The sequence below is a fragment of the Acinonyx jubatus genome, chromosome E1 (genome assembly GCF_027475565.1).
Source record: "Acinonyx jubatus isolate Ajub_Pintada_27869175 chromosome E1, VMU_Ajub_asm_v1.0, whole genome shotgun sequence".
NCBI lineage: Eukaryota > Metazoa > Chordata > Mammalia > Carnivora > Felidae > Acinonyx > Acinonyx jubatus.
In genome coordinates, this window is record NC_069397.1 from 20,321,131 (window position 1) to 20,341,253 (window position 20,123).

Sequence of the window (20,123 nt, forward strand, 5' to 3'; positions counted from 1 at the left end):
CGGACACCCGTCTCCCGAGGGCGCAGCCCCGGGGCTCGACACGCCCCTTACACTCCGAGGCGGCCACACCCGGGGCGTCCTCTCTCGGGAACGCGCGACCACCGAGCTCCGCGGGCCCCCAGACACCCCCATCCGGCCGCACTCCATCCCTCGAGCTCGGCGCGCCCCTGACACCCCCAGTCCCGCCGCACCGCAAGGGCGCCCCCTCTCGGGAGAGCGCAGGCTCGCGCCCGGGCGCACAGCCGCTCCGCCCTCACCTGAGCCGGAGGTTGGCCATGAACTCGGGCATGGAGACGGTGTCCATCAGCACGAAGTCCGCCTTGCCGAACTCCAGGCTCTCCTGCTCCGCCATGGCGCCGGCGCACGGACTCAGGTGGGCGCGGACGGGCTCAGGTGGGCGCGCTCGGGTCGCGGGGGGCCGGCGGGGGGGCGCGCGGCGAGCTCGGGCGGGGTCGGGGCGGGGCCGCGGCGCCGGGCGCGGGGCTGCGGGGGAGGGGGCGCCGCGCGCCGCTCGGCGGGTCCGGGCCGGACGGAGGCCGCCCCGCTGCTCCTCGGCGCGCTCTCGGCCGGCACGGCGCACCCGGCAGTTTCCGCTTCTCCCGCGGCGGCTGCCCGGAGCTGTGGGGGACGGGACACCGAAACGGAGACGGCGGCGGCTGGTCCCGCCTCTGGCCTTGGTCTAGCCCCGGCCCCGCCCCGCCCCGCCCCGGCCAGGCCTCTCCAGCTCCGCTCCGCCCCGCCCCGCCGGCCGAGCAGCCCGCCCCCGCCGCGGCGCAGGCCGCCGCCTCCTCACCTGGGCGGCGCGCACGCGCGCGGCGGGCGGCACGGGCGCGCGCCGGGCCTGGCCTGGGCGGCGGGGCGGCAGCGCCCCCTGGGGACGGGCGCTGGAATCTCGCGGGGCGGGGGGAGGGTGGGCGGTTCCGAGGAGGACCGACGTAGGAAAGTGGGTGGAATCAGGTTTCCAGAATTGCCTGCTCCGCGGTACTTGATGGCTGCCCACTGAGTTCCAGAAGCAGCTCATGGAGATATTGCGAAGATAATTCTTTATGATTGGTTCTATCACCTTGCCGCGAAGCCCCCCTCCTCCTCCTGTGCTCGCGTCCTCTCCATCCCTGAAATGATGGTTCGCCCACGGACTGAGAGAGAGTAATAATAGCTAACATCTGGAGGACACTTAAAATGCCCAGAGCTTTTCTAAGCGCCTTGGAGAATTCGCGTAACTTGCCACATCGCTAGGAAGTGAGGAAGCCACAGTTACATCCAGGTTGCTCGAGTTACGAGCCACATGGCAGAATGCTTCCCTTCTTCAGTGTTCCGTGATCCATCTTTCTGTTCACTGACCTGAGCATGCCATCCGACATTACCTTATATTATTAATCAGTCTTTAATATATGAATGCATCATCTCCCTAGGATTATTGCAGGCCTCTTGAGCACGGGGCCATGCCCTAAATTTCTTCATATCCCCGTTGGCAACCAGCAAGTAGCTATTCTGCTGCCTTGCTTATGTCGATATGAAATCCGCACTGGTTTAATAGAGTGGAATGAGTTGTAAGTGGTCTCCAATAGATACATTGGTTGAGCTTGGAAAATTCTTTGGGAACTTAGACTACATTTTCCTGATGAAGATATATTATACATGACTTTCTAAGGCAGCTGCACCTCTTCAGACTTGTGTTTCCCTTAAGACCATCTTCTAGGAAATCTGCTAGGAAATCTAGAGGCTCCCAAGGACCTGGCTGGGCTCCAACTCCATGGCTGAATTTGAGATGAGTAAACCAGACGGAAGGACCCCGCTCAGGGCTTGCTTCCGCTGCCAACAACCGACTCTAGCCTAGAGAGAGGGGAAGGCAGCTTGATCACCTCAGGAGGGAGCCACCTCTGCCATCAGGAAGCCACCCCAGGGGCACCTGGGTGAGTCAGTTGGTGGGACTCTTGATTTGGGCTCAGGTCATGATCTCATAGTTCGTGAGATGGAGCCCTAGTCCAGCTCCAAGCTGACATCGAGGAGTCTGCTTGGGATTCTCTCCCTCTCCCTCTCCATCTGCCCCTCCCCATATGCTCTCTCTCTCTCTCTCCCAAGATAAATAAACTTAAAAAAGAAAGAAAGAAAGCCACCCCAACCCCTGGCTCAGGCAGAGCTCAATTGCAGCCTACCATTAGCAGCTCTTCCTCTTCAGAAGGCACCTCTCTGGCTCTCAGTGTCCTCGTTTGGGGAATAAGGCCTCTGGGCTAGACACTTTCCAAGGTAGGGCTGTCCTTTGCTTGGATCATTATGTGGGTCAGTCAGTGGCTAAGCAGGTAACTGCATAATATGGTACATTCCTAAAATGTTTGTATTGGTGAGGCCATAGGAGTGAGGGATGGGACAAAATTTAAGATTTAAAAATTTTTAAATTTAGTAACTTAAATTTTGTGAAATTTCGAGCAACCAAGGTAGCACACTCAGTGACCCATTGGAAATGGATGTGTGTGTATTCCCTGAGCCCTGGGGTTATTAGGGCAAAAGTAATCCCACAGTGAGTAGGATCTACAATGGGATGTAGCTGTAGTTTTCAAATGAACAGAGCAAAGGAACTCTTGTGTGTGTGTGTGTTTTTTTTTTTATCAGTATCTTGGACAGGAGCCCAACATGTAACACGTGTACAGAACATATGCAAAATGTATTTTATAAATTTATAAGCCAAAATTAATATAAAATCAGGCATTGAGACCAGTAAGGCTCTTTTGCTGAACCCATGTCTGTCCATTGGGGGGTCCCTATCATCTTAAATCGGCTTCGGGATTCCGATTTACTTTTGAACACTGTTTTGGTTGTACAATATCAAGAAAATCCTGATTTACATGGGGAAGCAGTAATTTGTTACTATTAGGGTGTTACATTCAGCCTTTTTAAAGGCCAGTGCACAGCTACAAATTTATTAATCAATGACACATTTACAAAATGTTTCAATATATACAGAGACAGCCAGAGAAACGAAACACTGAAATATGCATTTGAAGAAAATAATATAGAACAGGTTTGCTCATTATTAATCTCCTTTGTGATAACGTTTAGATATAAACACATTTGGATATGTATGTTTGTGTTACAGCTTAAAATATACTAAAAGCCAGGGGGCACCTGGGTGGCTCAGTGGGGTAAGTGTCTGACTCTAGATTTCTGCTTGGGTCATGATCTCATGGTTGGTGAGTTCGATCTCTACATCAGGCTCTGCACTTACAGTGCGGAGCTTGCTTGGGATTGTCTCTCTCCCTCTCTGCCCCTCCCCTACTTCTGCTGTCTCTCTCTCTCTCTCTCTCTCTCTCTCTCTCTGTGTGTCTCTCAAGATAAATAAATAAAATAACCTTTAAAAAAAAGGTGGGGAGCACTTGGGAGCCACAGGAGGTTGAGTATCTGGCTTCAGCTCAGGTCATGATCTTGCAGTTCATGAGTTGAAGCCCCACATCAGGCTCTGTGCTGTTAGCATGCAGCCTGCTTCAAATCCTCTGTCTCCCTCACTCTCTGCCCCTCCCCCACTCTCTCTCTCTCTCTCTCTCTCTCTCTCTCTCTCTCAAAAGTAATAAACATTAAAAAATATTAAAAAATAAAAAATAAATTAAAAATATACTAAAAGCCAAAATAAAAGTTAAGATCACCAATAATGAGACGCACTGACATGATGAGTGATATCATCTCCTTGGAAAGACATAATAATATCACTTACCTGCTAAAAATGTATCCACTACATCTAATGATGAAGAAACACCAAATAAACCCACATTAAGGAGCATCCTACAAAAAACCAACCTGTACTCTTGAAAAATATCAATGGCTTGGAAGACAAAAAAAGGCTGAGGGGCTGGTCCAGGTTAAAAGGCCCTAAAAAGACACCACAGCTAAAGGCAGTTTGTGACCTGGACTTTAACCAGAACAATGTAAAGGACAATATTGGGACAATCTGTGAAATTTGAATACAGACTATAAATTAAATAGTAGCATAGCATTACTATTGGTTTTCCTGAATTTGATCATTATATTGTGGTTCTGTAAGAGAATGTCCTTATTCTCAGGAGATGGGTCCTAAGTATTTAGGGGTAAAGAATATGATGTCTCAAATTGTTTGGCAAAGAATAATAATAATAATACATGTGGATATGTGTGTGTGTGTGTGTGTGTATATATATATATATATATATATATATATATATGTAGAGAGATACAAATGGATAAAGCAAATGTAACAAAACATTAATAATTGGTGAATATAAAGAATGTGTGGGAGGGGGCGCCTGGGTGGCTCAGTCGGTTAAGCATCTGACTTTAGTTCAGGTCATGATCTTGTGGTTCGTGAGTTCAAGTCCCGTGTCGGGCTCTGTGCTGACAGAGCCTGGAGCCTGCTTCGGATTCTGTGTGTGTCTCTCTCTCTGCCCCTCCCCTGCTCATGTTCTCTCTCTCTCTCTCTTTCTCTCTCTCAAAAATAAATAAACATTAAAAAAATTTTTTTAATTTAAGAATGTGTGGGAACTTTTTTGCACTCTTCCTCCAATTTTTCTGTAAGGTTGAAATTATTTCAAAATAATAAAGTTAAAAAATCAAATAACAGTCTAAAAGTGTCCTAACATAAAAACGTTTATTCTTTAGAAATCCTATAATACTTAGAAATGAAAGTCACATCAGAAATTTGCACATCAGATGTTCCATGACTGAAGAAGCCACACACACTTTGAAAACTCTGGTGAGGAGTGTCTGTAAGGTCTGGTTGCCACAGATATGCTAGGAGATTATAGATACCAAACAGACCATTCGAAACCCCAAAAATAATTTAAATAATTTATCTTTTCAATATATTTATAATTTAATTGAATATGTAAATGTCATCAAATATGCCCCAAGGAGGGTGCCACCTGTTCTCTGCCTGAAATTCCCTTCCCTATTGTCTCACCTCTCACCCCTATGGCCTAGCTAACCTCTGCTCAGCCCCAACATCACTTCCTCCAGGAAGGCTTCCCTGATTTCCTAAGTGAGGGCTGGCTGTCCCTCCTCCGTACCCCCACAGCACTCTGGAAATGTTACTCCCATTCAACACTGAATACACTTGAGCCTCTTGTCCATCTCACGAGAGAGAGAGCCATGAGGTCTGGGGCCATGTCTGTTCTGTTCTTGGATGTAACTCTGGCACCTGGTAGCACAGTGCCTCAGATGTGAAAGCTCTTAATACACACTTGCTTGATAAATGAATAGGGAATGGTCTGTGAATCTATGAATCTATGGGTTGTGCGATGCGAGGTTGTCACCCCCACCACTTGGTAGACTTTCCGCATTAAGATCAGTATTTGTGCAGCGTTTATCTTATTCTCATCTCCTGCCCCTAGAAGCAGGTTTCAGGGCTGTGTTCACTTCTGTCCTGAGGCCAAGCCTGTGCACTGTATGTTCACATTAAACAAAAGCTATTGTTCCCCAAACTCCTCTGCAGTTGACCTGCTACTGGCTTATCCTTGAAAATCAACTCTGAATTTTCCAAAACAAATATTTGCTCCCGTTCTCTCCCAGAATGCTTCTGGGCTGCCCCACCTCCCTGCCCTCCCTTCACCAGGTGCCCTGCATTCAGGAAGACAGCTCACCCCAGCAGGAGTCCTGCAAGACAGAAGCAAGAAGGCCAGGAAAAACAACATATTCAAAGGCTCTTGTATACATTTATTTTATAAGGCCAAATCATCCTAGAGCAGAAGTAGAAAGGAAACTTTATGTTGCAAAATAACTTGATAATGCACTCGCATCCATATTAGAAATTACGTGGAACTCTCTGCCTGAGGTATTATCCAAAAGATGCTTCCTCCTCTTTCATGCCGAAGACTGGATTTGAACTACGAATGGTACATCAAAGGCAGCGTGTATGCTCTCTGTGGTTACTGAAGCCTAAGTTTTTTTAAAGTAAAAGCAGACCCAACAGTTGCCTCCCTGGTATCCCTGGTGGCTTGCCCACCTATGGACCTCCCTGCTCCACTCCCCCACCCTTCTATAGACATCTCACAGAACAAAGGAAAGGGATATGTCATCGCTGAGCTCACTGTCATACACCACCCTGAAAGCCCAGAAAGTGACTTAAGAAGTTCATTTTCTCACCTATAGCTATTAAAGACAAAGATCAGCTGGCCAATTGCTAAGGACCTGGCTCTGGGTTCTAGGGATTTCTTCTTTCTTTTTAAATTTTTATTTAATTTGTTTTTTAAATTTACACCCAAGTTAGTTAGCATATAATGCAACAATGATTTCAGGAGTAGATTCCTTAATGCTAACCCTTCCCCATTTAGCCCATCCCCCCTCCCACACCCCCTCCAGTAACCCTCAGTTTGTTCTCCATATTTATGAGTCTCTTCTGTTTTGTCTCCCTCCCCATTTTTATATTGTGTTTGCTTCCCTTCCCTTGTGTTCATCTGTTTTGTATCTTAAAGTCCTCATATGAGTGAAGTCATACGATATTTGTCTTTCTCTGACTGACAAATTTCGCTTAGCATAATACCCTCTAGTTCTATCCACATAGTTGCAAATGGCAAGATTTCATTCTTTTTGATTGCTGAGTAATACTCCATTGTATATATATGCACCACGTCTTCTTTATCCATCCATCCATTGATGGGCATTTGGGCTCTTTCCATACTTTGGCTATTGTTGATAGTGCTGCTATAAACATTGGGGTGCATTGGGTTCTAGAGATTTCTATGCCTACTGTCCCTGTGGATCTAAGGCTGTGCTTACCTGTGATAGTGTTGAGTTGGGAACAAGGATCTTTCCTTAACTCTTTGGAAGGGCTGATACTGCAGACAAAGCTCCTTTTAACATAGTCAACCTGTGGGGCGCCTGGGTGGCTCAGTCGGTTAAGCGTCCGACTTCGGCTCAGGTCACGATCTCACGGTCCGTGAGTTCGAGCCCCGCGTTGGGCTCTGGGCTGATGGCCCAGAGCCTGGAGCCTGCTTCCAATTCTGTGTCTCCCTCTCTCTCCGCCCCTCCCCCGTTCATGCTCTGTCTCTCTCTCTCTCTGTCTCAAAAATAAATAAACGTTAAAAAAAAATTAAAAAAAAAATAACATAGTCAACCTGAGCAGGGAGGAAGTTGGGGTATATCAGCTGAAGAGAGGAAGGAGAGAAGAACCCACTGTCCTTTGATGAAAACACGTGGACTTTCTCTCCCAAGACAAGTATATTAAGCACACACAAAAACCAGTTTATACATGGACCCCTCTGTCCCTCTGCCCAAAATAACCTGTCTATGGATCCCAGGTTAAGAAGCCCAAGCTAAGGGAAGGGTCATACCACAGGTCCTAATCTTTGGGGAATGGAGAATAATTCAAGAAACCATCATTGTCAGTATCCTGTGAGTCATCAGATGGGGACTGTCCCATAGCACATTCCCAAGCGTGGGCAGAGAAGCCACATGTTTATGGCCACAGGAAAGATAGCGTCAATGGTAGAGGAGGCAGCCTGGGACAGCCTCCAGAAACTCTTCCTGTCTGTGAAAACATAGTTTCTGACTATAAACATCTCCCTGGAATGTATCCTCTTTACTAATTACAGAAGTGCTTATCACACTGAGTTGAAGTTGGCTGTCCGGGCCTCGTCCCTAAAGTCTCCAGGACAGAGGCCATGCACTACTCACCCTTTTATCTCCAGCCCTCAAGCTGTGCCTGATGCCCTGTACATATTTTTTGAATCGCGTAGATGAATTAATTAGTGAGCTTATTTATTAGGAAAATGGGGGTGTAATATTCTATTTCAAGGAGCCTGTGGCATTTCTCCAAGCCCCAAGCCAGAAAATCACTAACTCTCAATCTATCGTGGCCATTGGAAGTGGTTCTAGAACTAGAACATTTGGGGGTGTGATAGAAACCCACCAGAGGGAAAGCAACAAGGCACGACTACAATCAGTTGATGGATTGATAATGTCTTAAGGCAGGATGTATCAAACCTTAAAGTGTGTATGAATCACTTGGGATGTTGTTAGAAATGCAGGGTTTCAGGTCCCACCTCCATCCTACTGAATCGAAATCTGCATTTTGACAAGATTCCCAAGGGCTGCTGCTGTTGGTTTGCAGATGATACTTTTTTTTTTTTTTCATTTAAGCAATCTTTACACCCAGCCTGGGGCTCAAACTCACAAGCCCGAGATCAAGAGTCACACGCTCTACCAAGTGAGCCAGCCAGATACCCTACAGACCATACTTTGAATAGCAAGATTTGAAGGAGTCTCAATGGTTGTATAATCAAACATATACTCCCTAGGGAAACTGAGTCCCAGGAAGAGCCCCTGCCTTTGACTAGGTCAGAGCAAGGTGCTGGTAGAGCTAGGACCAGAACTCAAAGCTTCTGCTTTGAGTAGTGGGTAGTCTCCACTGCCCAATGTGGCAGTGAGCATTTGTGAGACAACATGCTGGGGGAGGAAGATAGAGAAGTCAGGGAGGGCAGCACCCTGGATCTTCTCCAGGTAACCCCAGTCCCTTCCTATTCCTATTTTTAATTGGGGGGGGGGTGGCCTTCTTTTCTCCATATTTTTTTTTCTCCTCTAAAAGCTTGGTGTAGATGGGAATGCAAGCTGGTGCATTCCCACCAGCTCTGGAAAACAGTATGGTGGGTCGTCAAAAAATTAAAAATAGAACTACCCTATGACTCAGCAATGGCACTACTAGGTATTTATCCAAGGGATACAGGTGTGCTGTTTCAAAGGGGCACATGCACCCCCATGTTTATAGCAGCACTATCAACAATAGCCAAAGTATGGAAAGAGCCCAAATGTCCATCCACAGATGAATGGATAAAGAAGATGTGATATATATACAATGGAGTATTACTCGGCAATCAAAAAGAATGAAATCTTGACATTTGCAACTACGTGGATGGAACTGGAGGGTATTATGCTGGGTGAAATTAGTCAGAGAAAGACAAATATCATATGACTTCACTCATATGAGGACTTTAAGACACAGAATAGATGAACACAAGGGAAGGGAAGCAAAAATAATATAAAAACGGGGAGGGAGACAAAACATAAGAGACTCTTCAATATGGAGAACAAACAGAGGGTTACTGAAGGGGTTGTGGGAGGGGGGATGGGCTAAATGGGTAAGGGGCATTAAGGAATCTACTCCTGAAATTGTTGTTGCACTATATGCTAACTAACTTGGGTATAAATTTAAAACATATATTAAAAATAAACAAACAAAAAAACTGGAAATTCAAAATACAAAAAATAAAAAATAAATAAAAAAATAAAAGCTTGGTGTAGAGGTTAAATAAGATATTGCTGGGGCTGGGAAAAATTTGGATTCTTTTCTTACCTCCACCTGACAAAGTAGCAACTATTTGGTACTAATATCATCCACCATTAATATTCGATTAGTATCTCTAGTGCTGACACTCCAGGAACAGTGTGACATCATTCCCAAGGTGACATCTTCTAATCTGTCCCCCAAACTCCCTCTCCTCCTTCACCCAGAGTTTCTCAACTGGTGAGCTTTGGCAGTATTCATCTCCTAGAATTAAGATCACGAAATAAGATGATGTTAAAATGCACAGTGTGAAAAATAAACAAAATACAATATAATGCACAGTGTGCCCCTCTGACTTTTTTTGAATCAACAAGATTAATTCCTCGGACTATCCAGAGGTAGAAATGATATGAGCAGTGCTTCTCTCCAAATTCTAACAACCTGAACACTAAAGAAATGATACAGGGGAAAAGTAGAAGCCACAAAACCAGGAGACCTCAGAAGCTATGTAGTCCAGTGTCCCACCCAATGTCTGAATCCCCTCTACTGTGTGCTGCAATGCCAGACTTACCTGGGCCACTTGACTCTTTCGGCCACCCCCATTCCACATAGATGTCACCGCACAAAAGCAGGCTCCAGGCTATCCCCATTCCACGTAGACGTCGCCGCACAAAAGCAGGCTCCAACACCATTTCACTCAGTCTTACTCCTGAGTCACTCCCCAGACACTCCATGCCCTGAATCCCAACTGTCCCATCTTCTTGTTACTCATTACCCCTATTTATGAGCTTGGTTTGTCCTTTGGATCTGATAGTCCACCAAGATAGGACCAGGTCGAAGTGAATTACAGTCAAGGAGGAGAGCCAAGGTCATGGCCAGTTAAGGAAGCGCCTTCTATTTTTCTCAAGTCGATCTCCCTCTTAGAGTTTCTATCCGCAGAATTCTAACACAATTATCACTAAACTCGGTAAAGTCAGCCTTCTCAGTGTCTAAGGTCTGTGTCTGACTGTGCTTAGCCACGTCGCAGTCACTTTCTCCTAGTGTCCCCACCCTTTCCAAGTCTCTAATTAGCCCTTCTGTGCTGAGTAGGGTTTGGATCAGAGGAGCATTTTCCCCATACAGTTCTCAGGAGGCCTTAGGGATACAGTGGCACCCAAGCTTTAGATACTTGTACCGAGGCATCGCTGGCGGCTGGGGATCTTCATTTCAACAAGCAGCTCAGGAGATTTTGCCGCAGGTGGGCGGGAGGCCTAACTTGGGAGAAATAGTGATGGGAATTTTGGTGCCAGACACATCAGAGATCAGTTCCTAGCTTCGCAACTTACTGCCTGTGTGACCTTAAACAAATTAGTTTATCTTTATAAGGCTCGGTTTCCTCCTCTCTTCTATACTTCTGAGTATTAAAACCACAAGGTGAGATGTCTATATGGTGCTTTGTATAATTCAAGGCAGGTACTGAGCATTCAGTAAATACAAGTTAGCATTGCTGTTAGTGTAACTGCTTCTTTTATCTTCAGGATAGGGAACGTATTTATTTTTTAATGTTTGTTTATTTTTGTGGCAGAAAGAGTGTGGGCAGGGGAGGGGCAGAGAGAGGAGCCAAAGTGGGCTTTGCACTGACAGCGGTGAGCCTGATGCAGGGCTCGAACTCACCAACTGTGAGCTCATGACCTGAGCCGAACGAAGTTGGATGCTCAACCGACTGAGCCCCCAGGTCCCCCCAGGATAGGGAATGTATTAGCAGGCAATTTATCGCATATCCTTTTTAGCTGACTGAGATTTCTAACAGATGCTGGTGAGTCTTCTGATCACCCTATGACTTCTCCCTATGTCAGCTTTGTGATTCCTCTCGGTAATTCATCACCATTTCCATGCAGACCCATGGGCCTTGCACTTAGTAGGGGATCACAATTTGCTGAGTATTTTTTTAATGAGTGAGTGCCATCTGGCCAGGGCTTCTCACTACACTCCCACGGCAACATCACCTCTGTTGTCACCCTTCTCCAGTGCTCTCCAGCATCTTCTGGACGTTACAGTGCTCATTTGGTTCCCCATTGCCCCCATCACTGAAGAGTGCCATCCCACAGATGACTTCTGCCAGTTTGTATTTACTTTGTTGCATTAAGACACCCAGTGCATTTCATCATATATGCTCTATGCCTATGTTGCATTTTTAACTAGACAGATAATGAGCGATGAAGCCGGTAAGAGGAGAGTAGGAGTTGAGGCAGTGGGTGGGATGTGCTTTGACAGCCAGGTCATAGACTGTCTTTTTCTTTTCACAGAAGTGTTCAGTATAGTTCTTTGTCACCAAAGAATTCATTCAGGGGAGTTGAGCCTGCACCATGGATAGGCTACATTCCAAGTTCTTGGAACTACATTCCAAGTTCTCCATCAATGAATAAATGCACGCAGCAGCCGTGCAGAGCACACGTGTGTAACGACAAGGAGAGTGGGGCTCTGGCGTTCGGGCTGGAAGGGCGGCAGAGCATGGGGTTAGGAGCAAAGTCTCAGGGAGGGGCTGGTCCTGCCATCGTGCACTGTGTGGGACCCCCGGACAAGTCACATGAGCCCTTCCAGACTCAGTTTCCTCTTCTGTAAAGTGACAGTAATACGAATACCAACCTCATATTGTTGCCCTTAGAACTGATTGCAATAAGGTACATTACACACTTTGTATGGGGTCAGGTACATAGGGCTCGATAAATGGGAGCTCCCAGTGCATCAGTCCCCACCAGTCCCCTGAGCTGGGGCTTCAGTGTGGCTCATAACTGGAAGAAGGAGGAGTTCTGTTCTGGTTCTTCTTTTGACACCCTGGTTCTCTGGCGTCCTCTTATCTGTTCCTTCATGTGAGGCTGGGCATTTCCTTGTAGCTCAGCTGATAATGCTAATTGCGGGGAGTTCGCGACCTCTCCATCTAGGGTTTCTCAACCTTCAGTCTTGAAGGTACAGTGACTTCCTGGCTTCCCTATTCATGCTTTGTCACCTGAGTTCCTAATTGCTCTTGCACAGCCAGGTACCCCTCCCAGTGGAAACGCACACACACAGGGCACATCCGTGCAGACCTGTTCCTCGAACCCCAACCCCTGATCTTGTGGGGTTGCTTCGGGAAGGTTTTACAGACCAATGAATCCTAAATCTGGCCGGTCATTAGATTCACCTGGGATGCTTTCATTTTTTTTAATGGTTATTTATTTATTTTGAGAGAGAGAGAGAGAGAGAGAGAGAGAGAGAGAGCGAGCAGGGGAGGGGCAGAGAGAGAAGGAGAGGAAGAATCCCAGGCAGGCCCTGCACGGTCAGCGCAGAGCCCAGCTCAGGGCTCCATCCCACAAACCAGGAGATCATGACCTGAGCCAAAACCAAGAGTCGGATGCTTAACCAAATGAGCCACCCAGGTGGCCCCAACTCACCTGGGACCCTTTAGCAAAAGATGCAGCTTCCAGGATCCCAGGCTCAGTCCTTTTGAATGGAAATCTTTGTGGCCAAGAACCACTATAATAAGAACACCTGGGGTCACACACGTACAAGGAATCACTGCGGAGATCCGTGTTGCCTGGTAAGTTAATGGCCGTCAGGTCAAAGTGGTCACTCTCTCTTTTACATGGGAAGAACAGAGGAAAGGTTAACATTTTGAGTTTCCCACCTCAAGCTCTTTTCCAGAATGTACCATCAGCCTGCCTTATTAGACTCTGCACCTAGTATTTCTTAAGTGTTCTGTGAGTATTGTCTCCTGCAGGTGCAGTCACTAACCACTGATTTATTAGGAGCCTTCCAGCTCCCCCTAGCAAACCCCTTTGAGGCGCTCACTTGCCTCCAGCCAGTGCTGTGACCTAGACGTGTTAAGGATCAAGCCTTCCGCATGTACTGCGTTTGCCTACACCACCTAAGATGCCAGAAGAAGAAGACCACACTGTATACTGCAGCCCAAGCGAAGTATGGGAGGGCCAGCTCAGCCTCTGGGAAGAAGAAGAGGAAGAAGAAGAAGGAGGCCTATCTTGGTTACGTGGGGAAAATCCTAAAGCAAGTGAGTTGGGGCTCTCCTGATGGAAGCTTAGAATGGCTGAGACCCGTGTCATGTGAGTGGCCCTGGGTGTGTTCTTGACTTCAGCTTTTCTCACACAGGGGTCCTTCTTCATGCCCCAAGTTCCTGAAAAGTTGCGTGCAAACAGCTTCGATAAATTGGATCTGCAGATGGTGGCTATCTTTTCCCACTGGGCTCGCTGTCTGTTGGCAGTAACTCTGAACACCTGAGCTCTTCGTGTCTCTCTTGGATCTGTTGACAGGCAATCTAGAAATTGATTCTTAAATGCCCTCTTACAGAGAGAGGATTCACCACCTCGTCTGTTCTTATTCTGTGAAGAGGCACTTACATCAGGTCTTCACTAAGTGGTGCTCTGTACTTCGAATGTACCTAGCATGGGTAGGCTTTCGTTCCTCCTTCCCGCCCACCCAGCCTCACTTCGTAGCCTACAGTTGCAGAGAACAAAATCAGAGAAGGCTTTCCCTTTGGAAGAAGCTACGGGGAAGAGAAGAGGGTAATTCTGTGACAGATGTAAGAAGGCTTGATTTTGAATTTTCTCCATGACGATAGGGCAGGGCTGAGTGTTCATGGGTGATGGTTACAAAAGCCCCCTGTATTCCAGGGGTTTCATTTGGACTCTGTTGCTTATCCTAGGAGAAGAAGGGGAAAATGGGATGAAGGAATGCTAGAGGAAGGAAAGAAATATGTGATATAGGGCCTGGTTTCTCAACCCCAGCACTTAACGTTTGGGGGCTGCTTCATTCTTTGTTGTGGGAGCTGTCTGGAGCATGGTGGCATTCTGGGCAGCATCCCTGGCCTCTACCCACTGGATGCCAGTAGCACCCTGTCTTCCAACCGAAAATGCCCAGAGACATTGCCCCCCACTGAGAACCTGCAGCTGGAGAACCTGCATTTTCTGGAAGGGCTCTCTGTGCAAGTTCTTGGACCGAGTAATCCTCTAATCATTAGTCTGTCCTTGGCCTGTCCTTCACTGCGTGGGTCTGGTAGGCCACTCTGCTTCTGCAAGTCTCCCAAGGGTCGGGTCTGTGCCTTGGGTCAGCCCCTCAGGGCATGCGAGGATAAAACATGTTGGTTGGATTAATGTATGGAGCGTCTCAGTAGAAGCCAGGTCTGCTGGGGAGCTCAGATGGAAACGATGTGGTCTGTATCGCAAAGGGGCTCACAAGTCCTGCAGGGTGGGACCACGGAGGACATGGAGAAACCTTTCAAATACTGCTTCAAGCCTTTCCTTTTACAAAAAAAGAAACTGAGGCCCAATGTGAGAATATTACTTGCTTATGTGACATCTCATGCCCATCCAGAGCTAGGATTAGAGTCCTGGGTGGGTGATCCTCAGGGCACCTGAGATCATGCTCCTGATGATTCCAGCTGCCCCTCTAACTTTAGACGAAGTCATGAATGACATAAAGTGGCGTGTGATGCAGGTTCTGAGAATATACAGAGCCCTGATCTTTAGTGGGAAGTTGTGGAACACAGATAAGCCAGAGGGGTTCTTGGGGAAGAATCCTAAAGGGTGGATAAGCTTTGAAAGGTGGGGTTGGGTGTCAGCATGGTAGGTAGAGATGGGAGATCAACAGTGGTATGGAGACCAGAAAACGTAGGGACACATCCGAGGAAGAGCGAGTTTTCCCAGCGTGGCTGGAGATCATGTTGGCACAAGGAGGTAAGGCTGCAAATTGAGAAGTGTTCAAACAAGATGCTTACTAATACGAAATACAGAGTGTGAACATCTACTCTAAACTTCTATCAGGGCGCCTGGGTGGCTCAGTCGGTTAAGTGTCCAACTCTTGGTTTTGGCTCAGGTCATGATCTCACGGTTCGTGGGTTTGAGCCCTGTGTCGGGTCCACAATGTCAGCACAGAGCCTACGTGGGATTCATGTCCCTCTCTCTCTCTCTGTCTTTACCTCTTTCTCTCTTGCTCTCAAAATAAATAAGCTTTAAAAGAAAAACAACTCTCACTCTCAAACTTTAAAAAAAACCAAAATTATATTTTCCATCTTCTGAAGGTGTTGGATGTTAATTCCACTTCTGTTAGGAAAAATTAAGGCACAAAAGTTTTTTTCTTTTCTTTTTTTAAAGAGAGTGTGAGGGGGAAGAGAGAGAGAATCCTTTTTTTTTTTTAAGTTTATTTCTTTATTTTGAGGGAGAGCATGTGAAAGTGGAGGAGGAGGCAGAGGGAGAGGGGGAGACAGAGAATCCCCAGCAGGCTTTGTACTGTCAGTGAGGAACCCAATGTGGGGCTGGAACTCATGAGTTGTGAGAACATGACCTGGGCTGAAGTCTGACACTTAACTGACTGAGCCACCCAGGTGTCCCAAGAGAGACTCTTTTTTTTTAATTTTTATGTTTTTATTTTATTTTAGAGAGAGAGACCGAGTGCAAGCAGGGCAGAGGCAGAGATAGAGGGAGACAGAATCTGAAGCAGGCTCCAGGCTCTGAGCTGTTAGCGCAGAGCCCGACGCAGGGCCTCAATTCACGGACTGTGAGATCATGACCTGAGCCGAAGTCAGATGCCCCCCCAAGAGAGCGACTCTTAAACAGGCTCCACACTCAGTGCAGGACCTGATGCAGGGCTCGAACCCACCTGGGATGCTGAACTGAGCCACGGTCAACCAACAGAGCCACTCAGGTGCCCTTGAGGCACAAAAGTTTAAGTGACCAGAGTTAGTATGTATTCTACAGATAAAGGTGCTCTTTCTCACCAGCTACAAATTCCCCTTCCCCATCTTCCTCAGACAGTTGATAGATACAATGACCTAGTTTCTTTCCTCACACCCCTACCATTGTACCTGTGGTGATTCGTGTGGCCCCATGTATGCACGAATCCATGGAAGGCGTATGTGCTGGGTTAGACCATAAATTGCCAGTTTTGGGTGGGAAGCCTACACTGCTCTGTCTTACCCTTGTGCCATTTCTGTCCCAGACTCACCCAGACTTCAGTGGGTGCTCCTGGATCTCGGATGCACTGGGCTCTTTGGAGGACTGGCTGCTGGAACGGGTTAGCCTGGAGGTGGTTAGATTGTCCTTCTACAACCACAGAAAAGCCATCACCAGCAGAGAGATCCCTGGAGCAGTTAAACAGAGATCCTCTTGGAAGAGCTTCTGTATCAATGAAATGTTCTGAATGGCTCTGTTGTTGAGATGATTGCACTTGTCAAAAATAATCAGATATGTCAGACGGCTGAGTCGGAAGACGAGGTATCAGATAAGGACCTGTTGCAATAGGAGTCTTGGTGCTACATAGGTGGTCTCTGGGTCCTGTGCTTTTAGCCTCTGACTTAATTTGTGGGGAAAAAAATAAAGGCATTTTGTCTTGTGTGTGTAATGCTTATTTTTTATGGCTTTAAAATTTTTCTTAGGCATGCTTCTTCCCACTTGAACTTACCCATTGTCTTTTTGGAGGACACAGCTTAACCCATTATACCATGTACTCACCAACTCTCCCATCTTCAGCCCCAGGGTTAGAGACTGCTGTCCTGGAATGAATGCATGATTTTTTTTTTAAAGCCCTTCTACTTAGATTTATAAGAACAACAACACCAAAAAAAAAAAAAAAAAAAAAAAAAAAAGTAAAGAGAAAAAGGGTCTGTTTGTTCTTTGAGTGTAAGACTCATTGCATTGGTTATCTATGTAGCACTTAGCCTAATAGCATGTGTGTAGTGAGTGTCAAATGTATAAGCTGGTCCTAACTGTAGAAAAACAAAACAATTATAGTAGCATTATAAAAATATAATGATTTGGGAGCAGAAAGAATAAATGGGCTGATATAGTTTAGACGTGATGGTCTGGGTAAGCCTTGGTAGGTGATGTGAAGGAAGAAAGGTGCTAAGCATGGGGAAGGATTCTGGGCTGAGGGAGCAGCCTGAGCAAAGGTCCTGAGGCAGGCAGGCAAGCTGAAGCTTATTAGAGAAAACCAAATGAAAGCCAGGGAAGCTGGGTTCTGGCAAGCAAGGGAGAAGTCTAGTGGGAGAGGAGGTTGGAGAAAAAGACCGGGGCCAAGTCATGCAGAGTTTGATTTTATTCCGAAGATGGTATGCAGCCACTGAAGGATTCTAACAGGGGAACTGAGATCTTGTTTAGTTTTGTGGGTTTTGGGGTGTTTTGCCGTTGTTGTTGAATTTTATCCTCCAGTAAAGTGTACAAATCTGAACACACCCCAAAGTTTTACATGTATACACCCAGATTAAGACACAGAACATTTCCATCACTGCTGCTGTGTCAAGAATGGATTGAAGAGTGTGCAAATGGGAAGGCTGGTCAGAGATATCTTGTCTGAGTGTAGCAGAGAGATGACTGTGGCCCACGTGAGTGTGGGTGGTTAGTAGAGAGGGGGAGAAGTGAAGGGATTTGAAATGAATCTGAGATAGAATTTGCTAACGGGATGGGGAAGGGGTGAGGAAAAAGTGAGGCTTCCTCGGTTTGGGGCTTGAACCGTGTGGTGAACTGTGGTGCTGGCTGCAGAGACGAAGACTGGAGGAAGGAGGACAGGTGTTTGGGGAGAGGCGACAGTTGAGAATTCCATTCCGGACACGTTTTCAGCACCAGTGAACACTGCAGATAGAGATGCCGAATGGATAGGACTGGACCAAAGATATAAGTTTGGGCATCGTCAGTATAAAAGGTGATGTACACGAATCAGAAGGAATGAATGTGATCACCTAGGAAACGGGGTCAAAAGGAAAAGACAAGACTTTTCAAAATCGAGGTTAAAGAAATTCTAGTATTTAGAATCAGATGGTAGAGGACGGACACACCGAGGAGGAGAGATCTGAGAGGTCAGGAGAGGGTGGTGGTATGGAGGCCAAGGGAAGAGAAAGTGGTCTGGTCCCCTGTGCACAATCCTGGGGACAGTGTGAAAGGGGACACGGAGGGGCACCTGGGTGGCTCAGTTGGTTAAGTGTCCAACTCTTGGCTCAGGTCATGATCTTGAGGTTTGTGAGACCGAGCCCTGCATTGGGTTCTGTGCTGACAGCATGGAGCCTGCTTGGGATTCTCTCTCTCCCTCGCTCTCTGCCCCTTCCCTGCTTTCTCTCTCTCTCTCAAAATAAACTTAAAAAAAAAAAAAGAATACACTTACAAAAAGAGACATGGACATCCAGGGCATTTGGCGACACGGAGATCATAGTGACCTTGAGAAGTCAACTCTCTGGAGCAAGGCAGGGCATCAGGCAGATCTGAGCAGGCAGAAGAACGAATGGAGGTAGCCAGAAGAGACAGCTTTTTGGATGGCATTGAGACATAAGGAGAATTTTAGTGCTGAGAGGGAACAGAGACATGGGCGGGTAGACAGAGGCACTTGGTATGCAGACAGCGGTATTTAAGATGAGCTCAATCGTTTGCTGATGGGAATTCTGCAGGATGGGCTGAGATAGTAAGTCAGAAGAACATAGAAAAAGGCAAAGGGTCCAGGACCTTGAGAAGGAGGGGGTAGGATTCAGAGCAGAAGCAGAAGAGGAAAGAATGAGTAAAAACACTGGTAAGTGTAGAGATTTCATGATCAAAGGGTGAAGAAGGCACTGCATTTTTTCTTTCAGAAGGAAGCCAGTGAGAGTGGAAGAGGGCTGTGAGGGGGTTGATGAAATGAAGCTGTTGTTTAAGGGAGCAGGAGAGTGAGACCTGGGTCCCTGGGGACAGATGGCTCACCAGCAATGAGTGCCTGTGTTTGGCCTGTTATCATGAACCAATGGCAAAGCCCATCTTGCTGTGTGACCTTCTCCAGCCGCTGGTATCTGCTCTGAACCAGGAAGGAGAGAGGCCGGGGAGCAACTCCATGATGGACAATCCAGGCCAGGTAGGAGGGACAGGGGATGAGAGGGGTGAGGACATAGAAGACACAGAAGATATCAGGTCCGTAAACCGAGTTTCAAAGAAGGGATTTCTCTCTCCAGCATGCTTCAGCCTTAGCCCACCCACGAGTGCACATGCCTAGGAAGCAGCGGTGACACCCAGTGACCACTCCTTGAAGTACACCTGCTCCGTGCAGGTCCTAAAGCAGCCTTGTATGAAATGATGTGGGGGGTGATCTGCTCCACGTGGGAGCCACTCAAGCCCCACCCCATTCTCTCCGTCATTGTCCCTTGGGGGATTCTGTACCACCAGCCCTGGGCTCTCTACGGGGACAGAGGAGCTGCTGTTCAGGTGGGTAAGTAGAGGTGGACTGTCCGGGCACTGAAGGCAATCTGGAGGCTGTTTGCTCGGACTGGGGCTTCTCTGCTAGGGTCCTGCTGTCCTGGGGATTCAGGGCAAGCATCGTAGGACAAGTCTGGGAATTCCCCAAACCATGCGGGGTTTGGACAATGCTGGCTAGTGACACAAGCCTCTTCCAGCCCACGGTTGTCCTGGGGTGGGGGTTGGGGATTGTCAATCCAGCTGATTCAAGAGCTGAGTGAAGACCCCCCTCTCTCTACTACTCTCCAAGAGTTGACTGTCCTTGGGGATCTGAGAGGGCCCAGATGCCTCCCTGACCCAAGCAGTGGGACCTGGCTTAGTCTAGAAGAAAAGCTGGGCTCCTCCCTATCTTCTGTCATCTATCCTAGGTAGTGCGGTGACTGCTAGGCCCAGCAGATTCAGGAAGAGCTCTTTGCCTCCCCCTCAACTGCCTAAAAAGAATTGAGAGGAGGACCTGCCAGGAAGAGAGCTATTACCGTAGATAACTACACTATGATATGGGGGGATGGGAGCCAGGGAGGAACCCGGCAAGGCCTGTTCGATGAAAGTCCTCAAGGTCCCACTGTTTCTGAGGGGCCCAGACATTGTTTGCCAGACATTTATTCTTTTTCATCTTCCTGTGAATTTCCTTCCTTCCATTTATTTATTTATTTATTTATTTATTTATTTAT

At 47.3% G+C, this 20,123-nt stretch overlaps 2 protein-coding genes and 1 long non-coding RNA gene across 5 annotated transcripts in view; 1 reads left to right on the forward strand and 2 right to left on the reverse strand.

Annotated features, from left to right (window-relative positions):
• The window catches only part of MYO1D (myosin ID), a 363,813-nt gene extending 353,626 nt beyond the window's left edge, over nucleotides 1-10,187 (reverse strand). The window contains exon 1 of one of the 3 annotated variants that reach the window (XM_053211546.1): nucleotides 9,813-10,187. In XM_053211546.1, coding sequence (XP_053067521.1) covers nucleotides 9,813-9,844 — 32 coding nt within the window. In that variant the 5' untranslated portion in view covers nucleotides 9,845-10,187. Of the gene's footprint in view, nucleotides 1-257; nucleotides 639-9,812 lie in introns of those variants that run through there. The other 2 variants (XM_027034402.2, XM_053211547.1) reach the window with 2 other exon arrangements.
• Nucleotides 65-16,758, forward strand: LOC113592690 (histone H2A.N). Its single transcript, XM_027034405.2, has 3 exons — nucleotides 65-373; nucleotides 12,978-13,265; nucleotides 16,208-16,758. The coding sequence occupies exons 2-3, from the start codon at nucleotides 13,101-13,103 to the stop codon at nucleotides 16,406-16,408; spliced, it is 366 nt and encodes a 121-aa protein (XP_026890206.1). The 5' UTR covers nucleotides 65-373; nucleotides 12,978-13,100; the 3' UTR covers nucleotides 16,409-16,758.
• Nucleotides 16,374-20,076, reverse strand: LOC106985262 (uncharacterized). Its single transcript, XR_008293956.1, has 3 exons — nucleotides 18,928-20,076; nucleotides 18,362-18,501; nucleotides 16,374-16,760 (listed from the first exon to the last, which is right to left on the reverse strand). It is a non-coding gene; the product is annotated as an uncharacterized LOC106985262 (long non-coding RNA).
• Nucleotides 20,077-20,123: the final 47 nt, after the last annotated feature.